We start from the raw sequence: 24,766 nt of genomic DNA on the forward strand, positions 1-24,766 counted from the left end.
AACTAAACTATAAGTGTGTCCATGTATACGAAGTGAATGAGAATTATAACGGGCGAAATCTATCTTCTGATAAATACATATGACACTCAAACACATAAAACGTATGAAACCACCACCATTGAGACGCTTTGCTTTGCTAGCATGCTGTGTGTCGTAGCTTATCACTGCATTGGTGGTGGTTGAAAATAACAAGCCAGGGTTGGCATTTCGTAATTATACAACCACCATTGGCAGTAATACCTACGTGTAACAGTTTATTAGACAGTAGCTGAATGTGAGTGACGCTGATTTGGCGTTGCTTATGGTTCTATAATTCCTTGAAAACAATAATAAATCAAATATTTTAACCGACCTGAAAACAATCATTACACGTGTTCTCCCTTCTTGAGCTTATTGGTGATGCGAACATTTTCATTGTTATATTTATGACATCCCAACCCTGACCAATCTAGAGTTGCCATAGGAATAAGTTAAATGAATTTGAATTTCGCAAACGATTATAAAATGATATCAACGCAAATGTAAATTCTTGTTAAATGAAAATGTCAATCATGAAAAATCAATCATGTAGGAATACTCTAGGTGCCCAACTTCCATCGATTCGAGTTGTGTCTCTTTATACGAAATGTGAAAATCAGAGTTTGCGTCATTTTTATAGAATTGAAAACCCGATTAGCATTCTTGAATTTCATGTTGTACCTTAAAAGTAGCATCAACCCAAAATTGTGCTCTAGATAAAAAAGGTTTTCGCCAGGACACAACATTGTAGTAATGTATGGTTAATTTAGTTCAAATTGTCTATATACCCCGAGAACGTCATGTAGGATGTTCTACACGCTTGGTTAAAGTCTGAAGTGTTTCTGGTGCGTCTGACCAAAGTCTGAGTTCTGTGCAATTTGTTCAAGAAGTGAATGAGATAAATGCAAAATTGTTGCCGTGGCGTCGGGGTTAAATACGTTAAAGCCAAACATTTTAAGATGACCATAATTCCTTGAGTATGATATATTACATTATTATACACATTCAATAAGTATTACTGCAGAATCGACGAATTCATTGCTACATTCCTTTGATATTGCACTATAATGGATGTTGTAATTCAGACGGAAAATTGTTAGGAAATCGGTCCCACAACTCAAATCCCCATACAAAGTTCCCGTGAACATATTTGCGCGTTCCGTCAGACTTTGGTTCATATTTTCATGCGACTCTCCGGTCCTACAATACGCCATCCACTCCATATAACTTTTGGTCAGATCAGACCAAATAGGTATTCGAAATAAGAAGTTTCGTTTGACGTCGGTTCGAAGTTCGTAGAGCAAATAGAGCCACTCTCAACTCAGCTGTCAAAAATGGATTGGAGAGATTAATGGGTGAAATGTTTTCCAAAATCTCAGACAGTGAAAAAGTAAATTTAGAAAGATGCTATTCGTAACCTTTTTTGCTACTTGAGGCATAGGATGTGAAGATATTGACGAATACGTTCTCTTTGAGTATGTTCCAATTAAGTTCTCCTATTAGTTATTACCAGAAATTATATCCTGTTCAAATGATATTGAGTTTTTGGGTTTGTGTCACTTGACTACGCACTTGTTTTCTGACGCAAAAGCGTAATATTCGAAGAGAATCATGAACAAATTGTCTCTGGAGGTCTACATTCAAAGGCAAAGACATTCAAATTAAAGTGGCTTTTGTCATATTTTAAAGTCCATCAAAACTGTAAAAATGAGAGAGCATTGGTTTTGCCCATGGTAAAATTAAATCAAGGTAATCTCATTGCAAACAATAATATTCATCTCTATCCTTTTTTATACCCTCCACCTTAAAAAGGAGGGTATATTACCTTTGTCATTCCGTTTGCAACATCCCTAAATATCTGTCGTAGACCACATAAGGTATATATTCAGGATCAGCATAAAATTCTAAGTCGATTTAGAGATGGCCGTCTGTCTGTTGAAATCGCGATACAGCCCACATTATTTGTCGTAGAGCTTCAAAATTTGGCAGAACCAAAAATTGAGAAATCGCTCAACCTCCCGATATTCGGTATTTTGATTATTTTCGCCACATTTTTCCACGGATTTGTCTAAAAATTGGTATTTGTGGATAATAATAAGTTCTAGCTCTTGTGGCGGAACATAGTATGTATAGGTCAACGTTTTCGTACAGCGCAGATATAACAATACCCACCGATATTCAGTATTTTGATAAACCTAGTCAAATTTACCAACGATTTTTTTCAAATTTAGTATTTAAAAAGATTTTGTAGATGACAATCCTTGAAGTATAGAATTGTCTATAGAGGTTTCCGTCTTGGTATGGCCCCCATATAACGACCTCACATACTTAATGGTTTTTTGAAAAGTTTTACAGCGTTATTCAAACGGTCTTACTGGTATTTGTAGTTTACAGTGGGTCACGTTTGAATTGAGATACTTTCATATAAAAATGTTTTCTGTACCCAAGGGTTAAGCGTATTAAATATTCGGTTCGGCCGAACTTAATGATTTTTTTTTTTTTGAGATGTAGTTTTGCCACTTCAGATAATAGGAACTAATTTCCACTTTTTGGGATTAGGATTAGAAAATTCAAATAAAACCTCTTCAATCGTGGAATAATATTTTATATAACATAGGAAAATGAAAAGTCTCAATATCTAAAATGAATTACAAAAGGTCGACTTTGGGAATACACTACAACCAAACTTCGATTTTTAGACTATTTACAACCAAAAGTCATTCAATCGAAATTCGGCTTCAAAGCTCGATCTTTTGCTCTGTTCAGGACCTGCATGAATGTAAAAGTGTTGCTATCATAACCGACGATTTGCTTTCATTTTTTCGTTCCAAGCCCATGGCACCCTTGATTTTTTTTCTAATTGCGGAATCCTACAACTTGACATAATTTCTACAGAAAATCGAAGTAATAGAAAAATGCTCCTCTTATCTTTTAAAATAAGACATTAACTCAATTTTATGAAAGTTGGCAACCCTTGTACGAATTGCTGATTCAGTATATGATTGTGTTTATCGCTGAGCCTCTCGCTGTTTTAATAGACATGTTTTTATGAATAAAATATTATTTTTTGCAAAAATTAGATTTTAGTTGTATACAGTATACTTTGCTTTTTTTCAGAAGAAAATTTGGGTTTTTAAAGTTTAGAGAAGAAGTGAAAAAAATAGTTGTTTATCCACATTTTTCAAATTCAATACCCTTTTCAAAAATCACGTGGCAATTTGTCATATTCTATATTGAACACATAACAAGAAGAGAAAACATGACTAATAATACAAATCGTGTTCAAGCAGTCGCACATTTACTTAGCTACATACATACATAAGTACGTTAATACATACGTATGCGAACTAAACGAACTCAGCCAACCGCTTCAACGCCACGACACAGCAAATCAGAAATTTCTGTCAGAACGTTCGAATAACACAACAGCTGGCACACGACGAATATGAAATAATAAAAGTGGGTATTTCACTCCATTGTTGTTGTTGCTGTGAATTACTTTATGAGGGGTTGTTTTTGGAATTGAATGAACGAACAACCATACCAACAAAAATACCAACGTACATTTATGGCGATTTAAAAATTGTGTATTTAGCTTGTGTAGCGTGTATTCCATTGACAAATCATATTTTTCTGAATTCATTACCTTTGTTATAATTCTCATTCACTTGAATATGGCCCATGGATAAGATGTTCAGTTTGTCGACGGTAAAGTTATCGCTTCTCGGCCTTATGGCTAAGATCAAAGTGTAGTATCTGTTCTTATCAGCTTAACATCTGATAGATCCTCCATCGGAGGACAACAAATGTTAAACTGATTTTTGGAAATAGGCGGGGTGTTTAGGGGCTTGCTCCACCCCTGCCGCGGGTTGGCCCGGTATTGCAGTACCGCCGGGATTTCGGCCCACATTAAATTAATGCATTTCAAAAAAGAAGTAAAAGGAAAGGGATATTCAAGGAAGACTTTTCCTGGAAAATAACCCGTATGTTCCGACGTGGGAGTCTTTTTTCCTTCAAGAACTGTGCGAGCGTGCGTTTCGAATATCTTTTCTCTGGGGAAACCACTGGAATGTATTCAGACAAATTAGCAAAATTCTAGTAGATTTCTTTCTGTGGGAAATTTTTTCTCTAAAAGAGGTCTATGAAATTCTTCTGCTTCGAAGCACGGATAGATAATATGCTATTATATAGCGGTTCTGTAGCAGAAGTAGTTTGTCTTTTTAGTTGCCTATTTTAAAGAAAAAATTAAGGTTTTCCATATTTTTGAAAGATTTTAAACGTCTATAGAAGACCTCAGCGGGTCTTCCGTCTCTGGCAGATCTCGAGAATTTTTTTTCTTAGCGAAGATTTCGAGTCAGTCTTTATTCTTAGAAACCATTCTCCACTCTTAACGGCTCCTTTTTCTGTCCTTCCTGTTTTCAGATTCAAGTAGTCAACGGTGTCATCCTGATATCCTGGCGTCAATCGGTGCTGCAAAAACAAATTGATTATGGCGCCAAATTGGGTCATGTCGTGCTCTCCTTAGCCAAAATGGAATTGGAAAATTTCTTCAAAAATGTAATGCCCGTTGCGGATTATTTCGATCAGAGCGATATGCTAATAGCGGTAAGTTCGCATCATATCACCCCCAAAACATTTGATCCCCAGTAACATCAGCGCTTTCGCTTTCAGGTCAACGGTGAACGTGCTCCGTCCGAGGTTTACAAAGATTTCCGTTCGGCTGTGCTTGACATCTTGAGTTCGCTGGAAAATCAGGAGGCCATTCTCAATGGAGTAACAGGTATGGGCAGAGGGATAAATGATATACCGGGCAGTATAGTTAGCGTAGACACGGCACCTAGTCAAGCACCCCAGAATATTCCAGGAAATCTTAATTATAACGCTGGTCAATCAATTTCAACAGTGCCATCGCAGCAGCAGGCGATCAACACCGCCAATCACATGGGTGGTGAGCGGAATATTACGAATGCGGTTATTTCTCACATAGCCTCGAATGCCGCCCAAGCTGTGGGTTCGGCCGGAGCGGTGACAAGGCAACCGATGTTGACCAATGCTGCCACGTCCATGAGCACGGATATGAATGGCATACCGCCGGTAATATGGGTGATTGGTGGACCGGGCAGTAATAAGGCCACGCTTTGTATGAAAGCGGTGGGTTTGAATCCGGGTTGGGCTCATTTTAGGTAAGTCGTGGTAATAAAGAAAAATGGAATTTTATTAATTATTTCGTTTGCCCAAAAACATAGTGTGGGTCGCCTTTTACGCAGCATTACCGATGCAGCGCCACGTGCCAATACCGAAAGTTATGCCGTTAAGGAAGCCTTAGCCGCCGGCGAAATGGCTCCAGAGAAAGCCATCAACACAATTTTGGAAACAAATTTGCGTCAAATGTCCGACAAGCAGGGCGTCATCATTGATGGTTTCCCCAGGAATATGCAGCAGGTCAAATATTTCGAGGATAAGGTAAGCAAAGATTCACTATGGGATGATGTCAAAAATATTCAGAAACAAACATTTTCGCACCTGAACTAGGACTGATAAAAGTTGTAGGAGGTAGTACTAGGTCAAAATTGGATGGCGTTTTCTTGATTTATGAGCTACATCGTTTTCTATGCAAATGTTGACTCTTTGTGGGTAAGATACCATAAGGAATGGTCCGATTTCGGACCTGTTCGAAACTAAGTTTGATAGTAGTATTAGGATGTACGAAGTTTGGGCCAAATCGGATATTCCCTTCGAGAGTTATCGTGCGCAACAACCAGATGGACACCCTTAGTTCGGCTCGAAATGTCCTGAAACGGATTTGGTCTAGAGGGCCCTTGACAAAATTGTCTTGAAAAATCCACGTTTATGGCTCATTAGGTCTTTGACAAAATTTTCATAAAAAATCCGCGTTTATAGCTCATTAGGTCATTGACAATATTTTTTAAAAAATCCACGTTTATGACTCATTAGGTCCTTGACAAAATTTTCTTAAAAAATCCACGATTATGGATCATTATGTCCTTGAAAAAAAATTCTTAAAAAATCCACGTTAATGTCTCATTAGGTCCTTGAAACAATTTTCTTAAAAAATCCACGTTTATGGCTCATTAGGTCCTTGAAAAAAAAATTCTTAAAAAATCCACGTTTATGGCTCATTAGGTCCTTGAAAAAAAAAATTCTTAAAAAATCCACGTTTATGGCTCATAAGGTCCTTGAAACAATTTTCTTAAAAAATCCACGTTTATGGCTCATTAGGTCCTTGAAACAATTTTCTTAAAAAATCCACGTTTATGGCTCATTAGGTCCTTGAAACAATTTTCTTAAAAAATCCACGTTTATGGCTCATTAGGTCCTTGAAACAATTTTCTTAAAAAATCCACGTTTATGGTCCTTGAAACAATTTTCTTAAAAAATCCACGTTTATGGTCCTTGAAACAATTTTCTTAAAAAATCCACGTTTATGGCTCATTAGGTCCTTGAAACAATTTTCTTAAAAAATCCACGTTTATGGTCCTTGAAACAATTTTCTTAAAAAATCCACGTTTATGGCTCATTAGGTCCTTGAAACAATTTTCTTAAAAAATCCAAGTTTATGGCTCATTAGGTCCTTGACAAAATTTTCTTAAAAAATCCAAGTTTATGGCTCATTAGGTCCTTGACAAAATTTTCTTAAAAAATCCACGTTTATGGCTCATTAGGTTCTTAAAAAATCTACGTTTACGGCTCATTAGGTCCTTGACAAAATGTTCTTAAAAAATCCACGTTTATGGCTCATTAGGTCCTTGACAAATTTTTCTTAAAAAATCCACGTTTATGGCTCATTAGGTCCTTGACAAAATTTTCTTAAAAAATCAACGTTTATGACTCAATAGGTTGTTGACAAAATTTTCTTAAAAAATCCACGTTTATGGTCCATTTGGTCCTTGAAAAGAATCTTTTTAAAAATCCACGTCTATGGCCCTTTTGGCCCTTGAAAAGAATCTTTTTAAAAATCCACGTTTATGCCCCTGTTGGTCCTTGAAAAGAATCTTTTTAAAAATCCACGTTTATGGCCCATTTAGTCCTTGAAAAAATATTTTTAAAAATCAACGTTTATGGCCCATTTATTCCTTGAAAAAAAATATTTTTAAAAATTCACGTTTATGGCCCATTTAGTCCTTGAAAAAAATAATTTTAAAAATCCACGGTTATGGCCCATTTAGTCCTTGAAAAAATATTTTTAAAAATCCACGTTTATGGTCCATTTAGTCCTTGAAAAGATATATTTTTTAAAAATCCACGTGTATGGCCCTGTTGGCCCTTGAAAAAAAATATTTTTAAAAATCCAAGATTATGGCGCATTTGGTCCTTGAAAAAAAATCTTTTAAAAATCCAAGTTTAAGGCCCATTTGGTCCTTGAAAAAAATATTTTTAAAAATCCACGTTTTTGGCCCATTTAGTCCTTGAAAAAATCTTTTTAAAAGTCCACTTTTACCCCCTGTTGGTCCTTGAAAAGAATCTTTTTAAAAATCTACGTCTATGGCCCTGTTGGTCCTTGAAAAGAATCTTTTTAAAAATCCACGTCTTTGAAGAAATAATCTTTTTAAAAATCCACGTCTTTGAAGAAATAATCTTTTTAAAAATCCACGTCTTTGAAGAAATAATCTTTTTAAAAATCCACGTCTATGGCCCTGTTGGTCCTTAAAAAATATTTTTAAAAATGGTCCTTATGGGATCATAAAAATCCTTTAAAAATATCCTTAAAAGTATCCTTTTTTGTTTTTCTATTTTCCAGTATAAACAACGCCCACCCATCATCCTCTTGGATTGCTCCAAGTTGCAACTTGGTCGAGGACGCATAGACGACACAGTATCCTCATTTCGCCGCCGATTGGAACTTTTCCGGGAGCAAACCTTGCCAATGCTTAAGGCCATGGATAACAGCAATCGTTTGCAGATTGTAAGACCCCTATTTAAAAATATAAAATTTTTGAGTTTTTTTCAAAAAAATCCTTCTTTTTTAACCCTGCAGATCGATGGTGACACCGACAGTCCATCGGTGCAGCGTGAATTTGAGAAATCCATACGGAATCACATACAAAATCTCACAGGAGCTACAGCGGCCAATAATGTGGGCCAAATGGCCATTATGCCATATGGCGGCGGAGCAGCTGGAGCCCATGGGAATCAACAAACCGATGCCATACTACAGGATTTAGAAAATAATGTGCCTGGTGCAGTGCCAACAATAAGCCATCATGTCAGTCTCATGAATGGCCATCTGAAGAACCGCAACACCAGCGGTCATCAATTAGCGAATAACAATAATACTAAGGGTCCCAATACATATATGAACGGTGACATAGGTCAGACCGGTCAGACAATGGATTTTCGCCACATGCTCGAGGAGGCTGAGCGTTATCCGGTCGATTCTTATATGTAAACAAACTCAAGTACATTGGGTTTAAATATTAAAAAAAACTGGAGCTGGGTCTCCATAGAAAATTTTAAATTAGATTTAGGAACTTTGGAAGATATTGATTTTATATGGACCAAGGTGATAGGTTAAGATCAGAATAATTGAAAAAAATTTAAACTAGATTCTAAGTATAAACATCAATGGTTTGCAGCTTTACCGGTAATTTCGAAAATTCAAATTCATTTTCGAAACCTTACAAATGAAACTTTTCAGCTAGGAATGAAAAAGAGGATGTTTTCGAAACCTTACATTTAGAACAAATAAAATTTATAATTAAATTTATTTAAATAAAATTAATAATTATTGAATTTGCAATTGAATTGCATTACAACATTCAGCAGCTGCAAATTCGCTCTCAATGCTGAATTGAAGCATTCGCGAACATTTTTTCTCTTTTTGCTGAAACATTCATTCATTAATTTGAAAAAAAAAGACACAAACTAAGTTAGAACATAATTTTGGACTAGTTTTTAAGTTGTTTGTTGAAAATTTTATCTAATAAAGTTTAATCAAAAAGAAAAAAGGATGTTGGAAATTTCTTTTCAAGTCAATTAGGGAATTACAAGAGAGAGAAACCTGTTAATCCAAAAAAACATTAGAGAGTTCATCGAAGGCGAGAAAGTCGTTATAGGGTCTTCTAGATGGCTGCTAGGCTCTGAAGATCTTTAAAAGATCTTCAAAATTTAGGAGACCTTTAAGGGGTTATAGGGATTGAAGAGTTTTAATAGATCTTCAAAGGGTCTTTTAGGGTTTTAAAACATTAAACAGATATTTTAGGGCTAGAATGTCTTTAGCAAGTTTCTAAGACCTTAACACCTTTAACTGGCGGTATAGAGCTAGAAGACTTTTAACAGGCCTCTTAGGGCCCAAAGGTCTTGAGACGGTATTACAGGGCTAGAACACCCTCAGCACTTCTTCTAGGGCCTGAATACCTTTAACCAGAATTCTAGGACAAAAATACCTCCAAATGACACGAAGACCTCAAATACGACTTCTTGGGCTCGAATGGCTTTAACAAATCAAATCGAGGTTCTGAAGATCTTTAACCAGCCTTCTAAGGCTTGAAGACCTTAATAAGGTTTTGTGGGGCTAGAACGCTTTTGACCGGCCTTCAATGGCTTAAAAAACCTTTATCAGGTGGAAGGTCTTCAAAAGGTATTCCAGGGCTAGAATACCATTAGCATATCTTCTAGGACCTGAAGGCCATTAACAGGTCATCCAGGGCTAGAAGACCTTTAGCCGGCCTTTGTAGACCTCAAACATGTCTTTTAGGACTAGAACGCCTTTAACAGGTCTTCTAGGGCCTGAATATCTATAATTGGCCTTCAAGAGCTTGAGAACCTTAAACAGATGTTCTAGACCTAGAACGCCTTGAACAGGCCACCTAGAGGTAGAAGACATTTAAGGTTTAAAGATTTTGAACGTGTATTGCAGGGCTAGAAGGCCTTATGCACGACGGTTAAAAGGCCTTTAACCGGTCTTTTAAGACTTGAAAAAGTCAAAAAGGTCTTCTGCGGCCTGAAGATCTTTAACTGATTTTCTTGGTCTAGAACACCTTCAGGGCTTGAAGAGCTGAAACAGAACTTCTGGGGCCTTTAACTGGCCATCTTGAAGATGTATTGCAGGGCTAGAAGGCCTTTAGCACGACTCCAACGATCAAAAGACATTTAACTGGCCTTTTAGGAATTGAAGACCTTATACATGTCTTTTAGGACTAGAACACCTTTAACAGGACTTGAAAACATCAAACAGGTCTTCTGGGACTTGAATATCTTTAACTGGCCTTCTTGGTCTGGAACGCCTTTAACAGGTCTTCTGGGGCCTGAAGATCTTAAACTGGCCTTCTAGGGATTGAAGATCTTAAAAAGGTCTTCTAGGACTAGAACGTCTTTGACAGGTCTTCTGGAGCTTAAAGGCCTAGGAAAGGTATTCTAGGGCTGGGAGATCTTTAGCACTTCTTCGAGGGCCTGAAAACAAGACCTTAAAGGGTTAGAAGATATTTAACCGGTCTTCTAGAGAGAGCATTTTAAGAGGTCCTCTAACATTTGAAGATCCTTATCCCGTCTTCTAGGATTTGAAGACCTTTATTATTTACCGTTTTCGTTAAAAAAGGTCTTCTAGAAGTCCATTGACAGACCTTTTTGGACTAACAGACTTTTTACAGGTCTACAAGGTATAAAAATCCCTGTTAGCCCTTGAACATTTTTTGAAAATCCTTGGGTTTCATTGAATAATTTTCCTTTAAAACTCATTGTAAGCCCTTAAAAATATTCTTTAAAAAATCCACGTTTATAGGTCTTTTGGTCCTTGAAAAATATTCTTTAAAAAATCCACGTGTTTGGTCCTTGAAAAATATTCTTTAAAAAATCCACGTGTTTGGTCCTTGAAAAATATTCTTTAAAAATCCACGTTTATAGCTTTGTTGGTCCTTGAAAAATATTCTTTAAAAAATCCACGTTTATAGCTTTGTTGGTCCTTGAAAAATATTCTTTAAAAAATCCACGTTTATAGCTTTGTTGGTCCTTGAAAAATATTCTTTAAAAAATCCACGTTTATAGCTTTGTTGATCCTTGAAAAATATTCTTTAAAAAATCTTTTCTCCAAAGAGGATTTTAACGACGGTCTTCTCTGAAGATCATTGAGCTGTAGAAGACAAAGATCTTCTATAAAGGCCGTGAAGCTGTAGAAGACCCCTATAGAGGTCTCCAACCTATTGACGAATATATTTTTAATTTCCTAACTATTTCTTCCTACCCATTGTAACCTCCATTCCCCTGCAAGTTTTACTTAATTATATTTCTTTTGAAAAAAATATTCTTTAGATTACCGGAGATTGATTTACACGATATGTCCATGTTACTGACTCTGAACGTGTATGTGTGTGCGTACATATGTAGCAAAATACATTTTGAGATACTGTAAAAATTATCAATTTAAAATAAAATATTATTTGTTTTTACTCGGATTACTACGTGGTGGATGTTTCATATCTCCCTCTCTCTCCTGGTTGAAGAAAGGAAGGCAGCAGGCCAGCCTATCGCCAGTCCACGGCATTAAACAAACAGAAGCGAGGGATAGATGATATGACCTGTCTGTCTGCCAACTGACATTTTGAATTCGTGGGAGTAAATATAGAAAAATTGTAAAGCGATGAAACAGAGCAGCAAGTTGACGGAGTAAATTCCTCCTCATTATCGCAAAAATGAACAGAGGAATAATTTTTAAGATTCGATTGTTAGTTGGCCGTTTGGTTTCAGAGAAAGTAGATGTGTAAAAAGGGAGTAGCTTGCAATAATAGTTTTTGTGAAAATAAAATAGTAAAAAATAGTTATTAAAATGGAAAATATAGAACTGCGTTTGAAAGAAATGGAGAAACGGGGCTTGATTCGTTCAAAATCGGCCAAACCAGCCCAGGTTGGCTTGTATCATTATTATCATACGGATTTTTATTATTCGATGCCGGAAATTAGTAGTAAGTATTTTTTAAAATTAAAAATGAATAAATTCGAAAAAAATAAATAAAAAAAGATTAAAAATGAGAAACACAAAACATTTAAATCGATAAGAAGAGGGAAGCACATAATGTTCAGATGCTGAAAATTTCACCCAAAAATTAAGAAAAATTGATGCTCCGAAAAAATGGATATATTCGGATATTTTATCATAGAAAGCACTGACATAGACAGACGACTAAGGAAGGTTCTGCTTCACCCACTTCCACATGAGTTTTTTTTAAAAATAATTTACGAAGCACATACTATGTTCCTTGGGACCCTGGAAAGTGGTTCAGAAATACATTTTTGATCCGTCAGTTTTATATACTAAAATATGAATATTGTAAAAAATATTTAATCCTCGGACAAAAAAAAAAATCCCTTGGAACAAAAGGTCAAGGATTCGTCCGGGTAATATAAAAGCTTTCTAGGGACTATGGCTGGAAATTTACTAATAAAATAAGTCCACAGAAATTGGTTATTAATTACACGCTGATGGACCTTTATTTTGGCTGAGGGTATAATGACTAATAATAATAGATATGGTTACATAGTTGGTTAATGAACTTCCATACGAATTATTCACCAGTTCAGAAGCTAACAGTAGAATCGTAAATACGTTCCCTAGTCAAAGGGTACTTTTGTTCATAGCGTTTCAAATTTTGACGGACATTTTGAAAGAGCTTATATTTTATTGTTAGGAAAATAACACAACCTAAATGCAATGTCCGCTGCAGCCATGTTGAGGTGTGATTCAATGGAAATTCTAAACACACCACTATTACACTCACATACCCCAAAACATTCAAGACACAAACCTAGCACAATTTTTTTGGGGGAAATATTGTTGCCAGTTCAAAACGAAATTTTATGTTTGAGGCATCAACTCGAAAAAAGAACAAAAAAAAATTATCAAAAAATTAGAAAATATTTTCAAATTTTTTGGCATCATTATGTGATAAATATATTTTTTATACCCTACACCACAAGGTGGTCAGGGTATTATGTCTTTGTGCATTTGTTTGTAACAGGTAAAAGGAAACGAGATAGACCCATAGTTCCTTTTGATGATCTGCATAGAATTACTTTCTGAGTTGATTTATGCATGTCAGTCCGTCTGTCCATGTATTCTTTTGAACAAAATGCAGATCGCATTTATTATCCGATTGAGATGAAATTTTGCAAACAACATTTGTTTGGCCGAAGGACGAACCCTATTGAAATTGGAGATAATCGGTCAAAATTTAGATATAGCTCCCATATATATCTTCGTCCGATTTGCCTTTTATTGTGCACCAAACGTGTAATATCAGCCCAAATGGTATAGAATTTTGCACATACAACCAAATTAGGCCTGAAAATAAGTATGCCAAATTTTATCGAAATCGGTTCAGATATAGCTATAGCTCCCATATATATTGTTCATCCGATTTGTTATTTTTGTCCTCCGCAGCCGTAATATGCACTCCGTAACAACGATATTCAGGGAAATATATAAAATATAAATATAAATACAGCTCAGCAATATCTTTGCCAATTTTATCGAGATCGGTTCAGATTTGGATATAGTTCCCATATATATTTTTATCCGATTTCAAATTAATTTCGCACCAAATGGGCAATATAAGTCTGAATTTAAAAGATATAAATGCTTCGGCATATTTAGTCCTTTAAATTTTAAATTATAATTATAATCATAGCGTGTATGATTGAATTCTCCCATAAAAACTTTTAATTATTAAGTGGAACCCAACTAAATTAGCAAAGTTGTGTAGGGTATCATAAAATCGGCCCGCCCGACTTTAGGACTTTCTTTACTCGTTTGGTATACAATGGAAATAGAGATTCCTTTCGTTGGCAATTTATAGTAAAATTTGATGAAGAAAATGTTTGTCTTTGATGTCATCCTTCTAAAATGATTCTTTGTTAGAAAATTTTGCATAAGCAAAGAACGGCTTTAATCCTGAAGTGATTTTTTAGTATATATGAATTCTTGGCATTTAGGTATGATTTCGACTTTTGACGATTCCTAGGACTTATAGTAAAATTTTATGGCAAATAATTTTGACTTGCTACGGGGAATTTGTTCCCGCTCTCGGTCAAAACGTCGATATACGAGTTCCTTTACAAATATTTTTTAAAAAATCCTTAAGTCCTTGATGATTATGATTTAGAAAAAAAAAACATACAGGGTGAGATAAGGAAACTTCAACAAAGTCAATCGCCATAATTTTTAGATTTTTTTTAAATTTTATTAAATGAAAGCAACAAATGTCGGAAGTAGTATAAAATATTAGAATTACTTTAGATTTCTTCGAATTGATCACATTTGGCACGAATTATGGCCTTTAAACGACCAATGAAGCCGTCACACGCTGCCCGAATGCTGCTCTGCGGTATTTTTGTCAATTCCCGACGAAGCGTTTGCTTGAGGTGATCGAAACTTTTGTATTTTTTAGTGGAAACCTTGCTTTTCAAAACACTCCAGACACAATAGTCCAACGGATTGGTACCCGTATATTTTGGTGGCCATTGTGCGCTGGAAATGAAGCGAAGAACCTCATTTGTAACCATTCTTGGAAGGCGCGATCTGAGGGCAATGGTGCTGATTCCTGTTGGAATATCCAAGGTCTGCGGACAAAATGTTTGATTGCCCAAGACTTTAATACACCCTCCAGAATATTTTCGCGATAGTATTCGTCATTTATTCTGATCTTCGACCATGGTCGATTAATACGAGCAAAGAGCGACCATCGGCTGTTATGGCGGCTCACAGCATCAACATGGCCGGCGCTTGAGTTCTGGTGGCCAACCGAAGGTGCACATTTGGCAAGTAAACACGATCATTTTGTTTGTTTACAAACTGCTGGACAACGAATGTTTTCTCATCGGAGAAAAACCAAATTCGGCAGTTCACCACTTTCAGCCAAGCGAAGCAACTATTTAGCTTTTTTGAGTCTATTTTCTTTCAGTTGCGGTATAAGTTCTTGCACCTTTTGGAATTTCAATGGCTTTACCCCGAGCTTATTTTTCAATATTTGCTGAATGGAATATTGCGATATGTTCAGCTCACGAGCCGAGTAATCTTTCGGCCACTGCGACGTGGCTTTCGATCAAGTCGCTTCTTTACTTTTCGAACAATTTCTGCTGATGTTGCTGTTTTCTTCGTCCACTTCCTTGACGTCGGGCTACGCTACCAGTATCACGGTAACGAGCAATGGTACGAGACACAAAAGATTTATTCATATTGAAATGCTGGAGTGCTCTAACGATAGCCACTTGTGAGTTTCCAGCCAAATATAAAGAAGTCACACTATCACGCTTGAATTCCATCACGAATAACTTTTCTTTCTGGAAAATTCTCACCAAAGAAGTGCTTTTGTAAGCTTTTGAACAATATAATGAGCTTTCACTGGAATAATTTTAACGAGTTTCTTAGAAATGACAGCAATCTGAAGTTGCTTGCAGTTTTTTCATCTCATCCTGTATATTTTTCATCTGATTTGTGATTTTTGTACTCCGCAGCCGTAGTATGCACCGTGCAACAACGATATCTGGGGATATATATCAAATACAGCTCAGAAATACATTTGGTAGATTTTATCAAGATCGGTTCAGATTTGGGTATAGCTCCCATATATATCTTCATCCGATTTGTCTTTTATTGTACAGTAAACGTGGTCTTACGACCAAATTGAGTCTAGAAACAAGTATGCCAAATTTGGTGAAAATCGGCTCAGATATAGCTATAGGTCCCATGTATAGTGTTCATCCAATTTGTTGTTATATTTGTTCTCCACAGCCGTAATATGCACTCTGTAACAACGATATTCAGAGAAATATATCAAATGCAGCTCAGAAATACCTTTGCCAAATTTTATCGAGATCGGTTCAGATATCTTTAATCGATTCATATATGTCTTATCCTATTTCCAGTTAATCGGGCACCAAATGGGTAATGCAAGCCCGAATTGAAAAGGCACAAATGTCTCGGCAAATTTAGTAGAAATCGATTCAGAGAAGGATATTCCTTTGGACTTTAAATTATAATCATAGTTTGTATGATTTAATTCTCACAAGTTTTCCATAAAAACTTTTAATTGTTATGTGAAGCTCTACTAAATATACAAAGTGGTAAAGTCGGCCCCCGCCCGACTTAAAAACTTTTTTTATACCTTTAAAATTTTAGTATTAATTGAAACTATACTAAAAATGTTTTTAGATTAAAATTTCTGGGGAGTGTCTAAAAGTATGCTATGAAAATTGTGGAAAAATCCCTATACATATGACTCTAACATCACGAGTAATCTAGCCTTTAATTTGCATTCCGCAAACCTTGCACGGGTCTTGTATAGATGAATGTCTTCATTTCTAAAAGTTTTTAATCTATACAGAGTTTATGGGTCTTCTATAGCTATAAGAACTCCCTAGGCCAACACAAGTATAGACGGAGGATTTTCTCCCGCTCTTTGTCAATAAAAGATAATTTGTTAGCTTTTTAAAATTTCGATTCAATTTTCTACAGCCCACTGTGCAACAGCTGATTTGGGTTGCATGCCGCTTTGTCTTTGTTTTTATTTTTCAAAAAACAAAAACATCACAAAACAAGAGAGGGAGAGCCTAAAAATCGAAAATAGAAACCCCCCAACAACAAGAAAAACCACACCAACAAACATTTACAAACGACTAGAGAAGAAGACAAAGGCACTAATTAAGAGTAGGAAGAAGAGAAGAAGAAAATGGATTTTCAATTTTATTTTGGTTCGTTTTGTTTTATGGGAAGAGGCCCAAATGAGAGTAGAGGCAGCACCCATCGAAACAATCAAACAGCCAAGCAGCCAGTCAGTCACTCACTCGCGACAGTTCCAACGGTTCATTGTTCGTGAATGGAACGGCCAAAACGGTGCTGCCGCCGCATTTCGAAAGAGGGAAAATTCGATTGGATTTCGTTGTAAAAGCAACAACAGCAAAAATATTATTAACGTGCATTACACAAAAAAAACAAAACATAACAACAATGGAGATGATGTTCTCCAAATTATTACAAAATAACATGGTTTTGTAAAAAAGAAATAACAAAGAAATAAAAAACCAAAAAAAAAAAAAAAAAACCAAAAATATTTAAATAAAAATTGTGAAATAAGTGAGAATTGTTACAGTTCCATATTAGAAAAAAATGGATTATCTTGTTTTAATATTACTGTGAATTAAAACAACAACAACAAAAAGTTGGCGAAGAAATAAATTAAATAATTTCCCCAAGTTTGAAAAATGAAAAACCCATCATCAAAAAGTGTTTTTTTTTTAATTTGTTCTGAGTCATTGAATTGTGAAACGGTAACCAAAAATTTTCGTGAATTAAAAAAAATAAATAAATTAAAGTAAAACAAAGGAAATACCAACAACAAAAACCATAATAATACAAAAAAAAATAACAACAACAAAAAGAAAAACAAACAAAACCAAGTGAAGAACTATCGGAATTTCAGGCTGACACCTTCGACATTATTATCGCGACGCCGTCCGTGCGTCCGTTCGTCGTCGTCATCGTTGTTTTTAATACCGTTCTATAATATTTGCTTTTTTTGTGTTGCTTTTGTTTTATTGTTACGTGTTGTTGTTGTTCTTGTAACCCAGCAATGCAAGCGACCATTTGCCGAGCAATGTTGTTGTTGTTATTCTTGTTGCCGTTGTCAATAAACAAAAAATAAATTTTGTACTCGTGGTTCAATTTTGGCTCTATTTTTATGACAGCTGATATTTGTTGTGTTTTCTTCTTCTTCTGCATTGATGCGCCAGCCGCTCAGTCATCGGTGGATTTAAATTTAACACCGCAACCACCATCATCATCGTCGGCGTCGCTCTTTTGTTGGGTCACTTCTATTGCCTTTGTAATGCTAAGCAATAGGAAATTGGTCGACCGAACAACCACCGCCTCAATTCTAATCACCAGCACCTCCCATTGCCAGAGAAGCCCTAGGCCAAACAACAACAAAATCGTCGTCTATCGTCGACAACAACAGCAAAGCACAACGTCTTGTAATTTGACTAGCTTGTCCAATTGTCCAAAGTTTATGCCCGAGTGGTGCTCCTCATTAGCGTCACCATCATCATTTGTGGCCCAGCGACCCATAATGTAAGTTTTGAAGAATAAAGCTTGAAAAATTATTACTGGATAAGAGGGAGGGAGAGAGAAGGAAGAGAATGTAATATGTATGTGAAGGCGAGCTTTGAATCATATGTAAAGTGGGTTTTTTTTCACATTTTTATACCCTCCACCATAGTTTGACGGAGTTTTTGTAACACCTCGCAATAAACATTTTAGACCCCACAAAGTATGCATACATATTCTTGATCAGCATAAAATTCTATGTAGATTTAGCGATGTCCATCCGTGGAAATTGTTGAAAATGGGCTATATGGGTCCACATTTAGGTATATAACTGTACCTCCCTATATTCGGTACCTCCCTATATTTGATGGAAACCACTCTAGCTTCCGAAAGAATTGAAGTAGGTTGATAAAATTTTACTCAAATGTGTATTTGCTTTACAGGACTTTTGGTATTGAAAATGGGCTATATAGGTCCACGTTTAGGTATAGCCCTTATATAACTGTACCTCCCTATATTCGTTATGCTGATGATTTTAGCGACATTATTCACCAGAATTGTTCAAATTTGGTATTTGAAGTTCGAAATGGATACTACAACCCAAGACAGAAAATTGTCTGTGCAGGTCTACGTCTTCTTATAGACCCCATATAACGGTACCTCCCGATATTCGTTATTTTGATAATTTTAGCGACATTATTCAACGGAATTGTTCAAATTTCATATTTTCGCTTCGTAAAGGGTACTACAGCGTGTGACATAGAATTGTCTATGCAGCTCAACGTCTTCTTATAGCCTCCATATAACAGTACCCCCAATATTCGGTAGTTTGATGATTGTAGCCAATTTTTTTCAAAGAAATTGTCTGAAAATCCATACAAGGAGTTCTCCCTCAGTACTTTACCCTCTGGAAGTGTTATATCTATATATGTACACGTTTAGGTATAGCCCCCATATAACGGTACCTCCCGATATTCGGTATTTTGAGGATTTTAGCAACATTATTCCCCGGATTTTTTTCAAATTTCGTATTTGAAGTTCCTATGTTCCTGCCTGTGACAAAAAATCGCCTATGCAGATCCAGGTCTTCGTATAGCTCCCATATAACGGTGCTTACCTGTATTTTATTATTCACTAGAATGGTTTCAAATTTTGTACATGCACTTCGTAATGGGTACTACAGAATGTGACGTAAAATTGTCTATGCAGATCCAGGTCTTCGTATAGCCCCCCTATATCGGTATATTGGTTTTCTATGGTAGGAGCCATCCCATTGATCTTCAAAGGAGGAAGGAGAACTTTTTGAAACTGTTTTTTCTATAAAAGTCCTTTAAACGGGCTTCTATGAGTCGGTTTGAAAGAAGCGTTCTTAAAATACATTCCGGTTTCCTATTAGGAAAGGATAAGTTGGAAATTTATAAATGCTTGCTAAAAAGTTATGTAATTGCATCAAATTATTCATACAGTACATATGTTGTAAACACGAGATTTATACTTCAATTTCAACATCTATCAGTAGATGGTTCAGAACATCTGTAGTCTTTTTGTATGCAAACTTCCCGTCGAAACGGTGATAAAAACTGTTGATGGTATGTATAATGAAGACAATATCGGAAAAAATAACCAGGTAGATGGCGTTAATTGTAACATGTAGAGATAATTTAAATACCTCTGAAGGGTCTCTTACTCAAGCTATTTCTTCCTAAAGAAGACCCTTCAAAAGTCTTCATTAAAGGGTGTTCTTTAGGAAGAAATAGCTTGAGTAAGAGACCCTTCAAAGGCTATTTAAATTCTCTCTACATGTTACAATTAACGCCATCTATACTTCAGTTTTTTCAATAGTTTAAACCTCCCCCTTTCAACGAGTTGGCACTGGAGAGAAGATCTCTAAAGAGTTTCGCTAATGACAGATATTCGTAATGACTTCTCAGCGTGGAGTAAGACGGAAATTTTATAAATACATCCTTGAAGGTTATGAAATGCTTTCCAAAAATAATAATGAACGACATCTATACTTCAATGACAGATCATCTATCAGTGGTTCGTTTGTGAGCGAAGTTGCATTCAAGAAGATATGAGTAATGATATAATGAAGAGTTGATAAGCCAATATTCGATACCACCATACTCAAGTTTCTTTCATCTATACAACATCTTCAAAAGGCCTTCTCTATTCTATCAGGTTAGAGAAAGGCAGAAAGTCCTAGAAGTTTATTAAAACCTGTCCAAATGTTGTAGTGAACACCATCTATACTTAAGTTTAAATATTCAACGTTTTAATCGTTCCTCGTTCGAATAGAGTGCGTTCGATCATCTATCATTAGTTCGTTTATGAGGACAATTTCTCAAGAAGTTATGTTATGGTGTCCAGGTGACTATTAATCTCAATGTAGACATAAATATATTTTCCATTTAAAGATGAACTAAAGAAGAACTTTAAAAGATTTTTCCTCCAGAAACCACCTTCAACAGTCTTCTCTATTTTGTGAGGGTAGAGAACTGAGGAAGGTGATGGAATTCTGTCCAGATGTTGCAAAGAACGTCATCTATAAGCCAGTTTGAATATCTTTGAATATCTTGAACTGTAGAAGGTGATGGAATTCTGTCCAGATGTTGCAAAGAACGCCATTTATAAGCCAGTTTGAATATCTTATACGGTTAAGGTTATGAAATACTGTCGACAGTTTGATTATAATATCTTTCAACCGTCTGAAAGGTTTCATACTCAAACCACTTCCAGTTCCATTCTCAGGTATCCAGGTTAATATTAATATTTAAAGATGACCAAAAGAATACATTTAAAAGATCTGCACTGCATTTTTAATTTTTATAAAAGCCAATAAAATGCAATGGTTATTGTCTTATTTTTCTAAAGGGCGCCGATTTTTTAACGATTTTTCGGGTTCTCTTCCTGAGCAAATAATGTTATTTTTTAGAGACCAATGGGAGTAAAATGCTTGCAATTTTCAATGATTTTTCAGAAAGCCAAAGGACACACCGATTTTTAAATGATTTTCTCATGGTAGGACGGTTCATGGTAGGGTTTTTTTATAATGTTAGCCTATGGGAAACTGGTCCAATTTTTTAAAATTTTTTTTGAAAAGGGCCATGAATACAAAAAGCATCGATTTTTTAATGATTTTTCAGAGGACCCATAGAAAGTAAAATGAAAGGATTTTTTAATGACTTTTTTGATGATCCATGGGAGGAAAAATGCGTAATAATGCGATTTTTCAGGGAAAGACAAAAAGTGTGCATATTTTTAATGACTGACTTTTCAGGAAACCCAAGGGTGGGTAGAGAATGGATTTTCAATGTATTTTCTGAAGACCCGTTGAAAATTTTCAATTATTTTTTCAGAAAACTCGTGAAGCTTATCCATGGGGGGATTTCCTACTTATTTTTCTTAGGACCCATGGGAAGCAAACGACATGGAGTTTTTAATGATTTTTCAAGGAGCCATGGGAGGATTGAGGATTTATGGATTTTTTGTTTCAGATTAATATTGATCGGCTACAGGGTCAGGGTAGCTGTTTTCGATATTCTTCAATCGAAGTATCTAGTTTCTCAAAACATGGAATTTAACAATTTACTGTTACAATTATTGCGGAATCCCTCAGATGCTTATACTAAGTATTTTCGCTAGTTTCCGTTTACATTTGCCTAACCGCTTCCTTTTCTGTTTTACAACGTCGTCTGCTGCAGTCAATTATAAAAGCAAATGCCAGCCAGCGTTTGGCCCAGTTCCAACAAACATAATATAATTTTATTTGTTTTGATTCGTCTATTCGTCGGTTCTCTTGTTTTTTAGTTATTATTTTATTACGTGTCTCGTGTACTTGGTGTAATTTCATATTAATCACATACAAATGAACATACATATGTATAAATAAAAAAAAAAAAACATTTTATTGATAATAAATATAGAAAAAAAATCAATTCATTTTTTTTTTTTTTTTTGTTGATATAAATTTCATGGGAAGCCTACAAGTGTTTGCATGTCTCAGCTGGGTGGTGTTGGTTGGTGGATTCTCCGAGCAAGTTCAAGTGTTTGGCGTTTAAGTTTTTTTTGACGTATGCCAATGTTAATAACACATTTTACTCAGATGTTTTTTAGATAAAAATAATCTATTGACTTTTCCATTTATTGCCTTTTGGTTTTGTTTTTATTGAAAATTGGAACAATTGAATGTAGAATTTTGGAGTGCTAGTCAAATTAATTAGATTTTTAATTGATGTTGAGATAAGGGTACATCTGTGTTAATAAATATAGCACATGTTGTGGATAATGAGCATAGAATCAAGAATATAGCTCGAATATAGCTTGAATATAGCTTGAAAAAAAAAACACCTTTAAAAAAAAATGGATAAAAGAGAGGAGAGGTCTAAGATTTTGAAGTTTCCTTGAAAAACTCACGAATATAAAATTGAAAATGGTCTTTGGAAATACTAAAACCGTCTTCGGACGTGGACGGTTTTGAAAGTTCTATTTATAAAAAGTCCACTGTCCTTAAGCAATTATTAAAAACTCAACAATTTGCCAACTAGCCGAAATAATCATAGCCTGGCCCCAATATAGACTTAATAATGCCCTCTATAATTTTTAAATGCCTGCATAGCTGACACAGGTTGCTGATTGTGGAAAGCCCAATAGATATACTGGGTAGCTATGAATAAAAGAAGCGGTCGCAAACAGTCAGCGGGACTGAGAGGGAGAGTCTCGGCTTAAATACCAATGATTCTTAGACTGTGTTGTAAAAAGGACCCATCAGTTTTTCAGCCTTCGAGTCAGGGTACGGGAGTTTCGATGATACGTTGGCACCTCAGCGAATTTTAGGTTCAGTTACCAAGTACTTATCATGGTACGGAGGCCGTCGTCAGTCTGACGAGGAAGAAGACTTGAATACCACGGTGGTCCATCCCTTGACCTCTTGTCAGGGGTTGACTCCCATGAAGGTCGTACTGAGTAGCTCCAGCGGTCCTAATACCAATTTGTCGGTAAACACCACACAAGCCTATGCTCTCAAGGCAGAAGACAGATGAAGTAGAAAAAGGACAGAGCGGCATCTCCATTGAAAACAAATAAAGTGGCGTTGAGTTTTCCTAACGCCAAACCCAAGGAAAGGGTATGGGGGCTATACGAAGACTTGTATCTGCATATACAATTTTCTGTCGTATACTGTAGTACCCATTACGAAGTGCAAGTACGAAGTTTTAAAAAAAATTCCGGTGAATAATGTAGCTAAAATCGTCAAAATACCGAATATAGGGAAGTACCGATAAATAGGGGCTATACGAAGCCTTGGACCTCAGAGACAATTTTCGGTAACAGGTTGTATTACTCGCTACTTAGTGCAAATACGGCTTACGAAATTTGAAACAATTCCGGTGAATAATGTAGCTAAAATTATCAAAATAACGAATAGGTAGGGAGGTACCGTTATATGGGGGCTATACGAAGACGTGGATCTGCATAGGCAATTTTTTGTCACAGGCTGTAGTACCGAATAAAGGAAGGTACTGTTATATGGGAGCTATACAAAAACCTGGACCTGCACAGGCAATTTTCGGCCACAGGTTGTAGTACCAATTACGAAGTTCTAGTACGAAATTTGAAACAATTCCGGTGGATAATGTCGCTAAAATCGTAAAAATACCGAATATTGGGAGTTCCGATATAAAATCATAAAAATACCGAATATAGGAGGTAGAGTCATATGGGGGCCATACCTAAACGTGGACCTTATTTTCAGTACCAAAAGTCTTGCATACCAAACACACATCTGAGTAAAATTTTATCAACCTACCTCAATTCGTTCGGAAGCTAGAGTGATTTTCACAGACGGAAGGACGAACAGACAGATAGACAGACGGTCGGTCATCGTTAAATCGACATAGAATTTTATGCTGATTAATATACCCTCCATACTATGGTGGAGGGTAAAAAATAAGGGTAAAATATAAAAAAATACTTGAAATCGGGGTATACCCTTATATGGGGGCTATACCATAACGTGGATCGACATAACCCATATTTTGCTTCTTGAGTGATACAGAAGTAAAAAAACAGCTAACCATTTGGAAGGAACTTGAAAAATTTCAAAAAATTCCGAAAAATATCCAAGCCTGGACCTGCATAAGAAATTTTTTGTCATAGGCTGTAGTACCCATAAGGATAACGTGGACCGACATAACCCACATTTTGTACAAATGATTCTTACATTTTGCGAAGTATAGAACAAAATATTTGAGGCCCTTTGTGTATGGTTAAGGCTATATATAAGGGACCTTAAAAAAATGTTTGGCCAGGGAACATGAAACCCTTTTGAGATTTTGATCTACCAACCGAATACTATCGACTCCACTTTCCTGCCATATATTGGCTGTTGCACAGTGTTATACGTCGCATATGATTTTTAGAACACTTTTGTAATATCTAGATCTGCAGCTAATATTTGACAATGAATTAGAAGTCCATCTTTTGTAGACCCCAATAAGGCCTACTCATCTAACTGAATCTTGCCGATATCTTTAGAATATTGATAATATTATGTATGTATGTACGTATGTACGTACATACAACCATGTAGACACATCCGAATAGTGTTCACTGTTTCTGTTTAGAATATTAATTGTTGTAAATAAAAATATGAAGGTGTGTTTGCATATTTTCGATTGGTTTTGCCAATATTTGTTTATT

General features: G+C 35.8%; 2 protein-coding genes and 1 non-coding gene across 7 annotated transcripts in view; all 3 read left to right on the forward strand.

Moving 5' to 3' along the window:
• LOC101888066 (adenylate kinase isoenzyme 5) overlaps positions 1-8,431 on the forward strand; it is a 34,148-nt gene extending 25,717 nt beyond the window's left edge. Inside the window, exons 4-9 of one of the 2 annotated variants that reach the window (XM_020036087.2) lie at positions 4,441-4,623; positions 4,690-4,798; positions 4,922-5,201; positions 5,265-5,481; positions 7,778-7,942; positions 8,015-8,431. In XM_020036087.2, coding sequence (XP_019891646.1) covers positions 4,441-4,623; positions 4,690-4,798; positions 4,922-5,201; positions 5,265-5,481; positions 7,778-7,942; positions 8,015-8,425 — 1,365 coding nt within the window. In that variant the 3' untranslated portion in view covers positions 8,426-8,431. Of the gene's footprint in view, positions 1-4,440; positions 4,624-4,689; positions 5,202-5,264; positions 5,482-7,777; positions 7,943-8,014 lie in introns of both variants that reach the window. The other variant, XM_020036086.2, reaches the window with a different exon arrangement.
• Positions 3,735-3,931, forward strand: LOC131803707 (U2 spliceosomal RNA). Its single transcript, XR_009342738.1, has one exon. It is a non-coding gene; the product is annotated as a U2 spliceosomal RNA (small nuclear RNA).
• Positions 8,432-11,778: 3,347 nt separating the features above from the next.
• Positions 11,779-24,766, forward strand: part of LOC101900487 (uncharacterized) — a 29,913-nt gene continuing 16,925 nt past the window's right edge. The window contains exons 1-2 of one of the 4 annotated variants that reach the window (XM_005181550.4): positions 17,044-17,292; positions 17,710-18,091. Coding sequence is in view for 1 of the 4 variants with exons in the window: in XM_020036080.2 (XP_019891639.2) it covers positions 11,798-11,933 (136 nt within the window). In the remaining 3 variants the exon portion in view is untranslated. The other 3 variants (XM_020036080.2, XM_020036082.2, XM_059125169.1) reach the window with 3 other exon arrangements.

The sequence above is a fragment of the Musca domestica genome, unplaced genomic scaffold (genome assembly GCF_030504385.1).
Source record: "Musca domestica strain aabys unplaced genomic scaffold, Musca_domestica.polishedcontigs.V.1.1 32, whole genome shotgun sequence".
NCBI classification, from domain to species: domain Eukaryota; kingdom Metazoa; phylum Arthropoda; class Insecta; order Diptera; family Muscidae; genus Musca; species Musca domestica.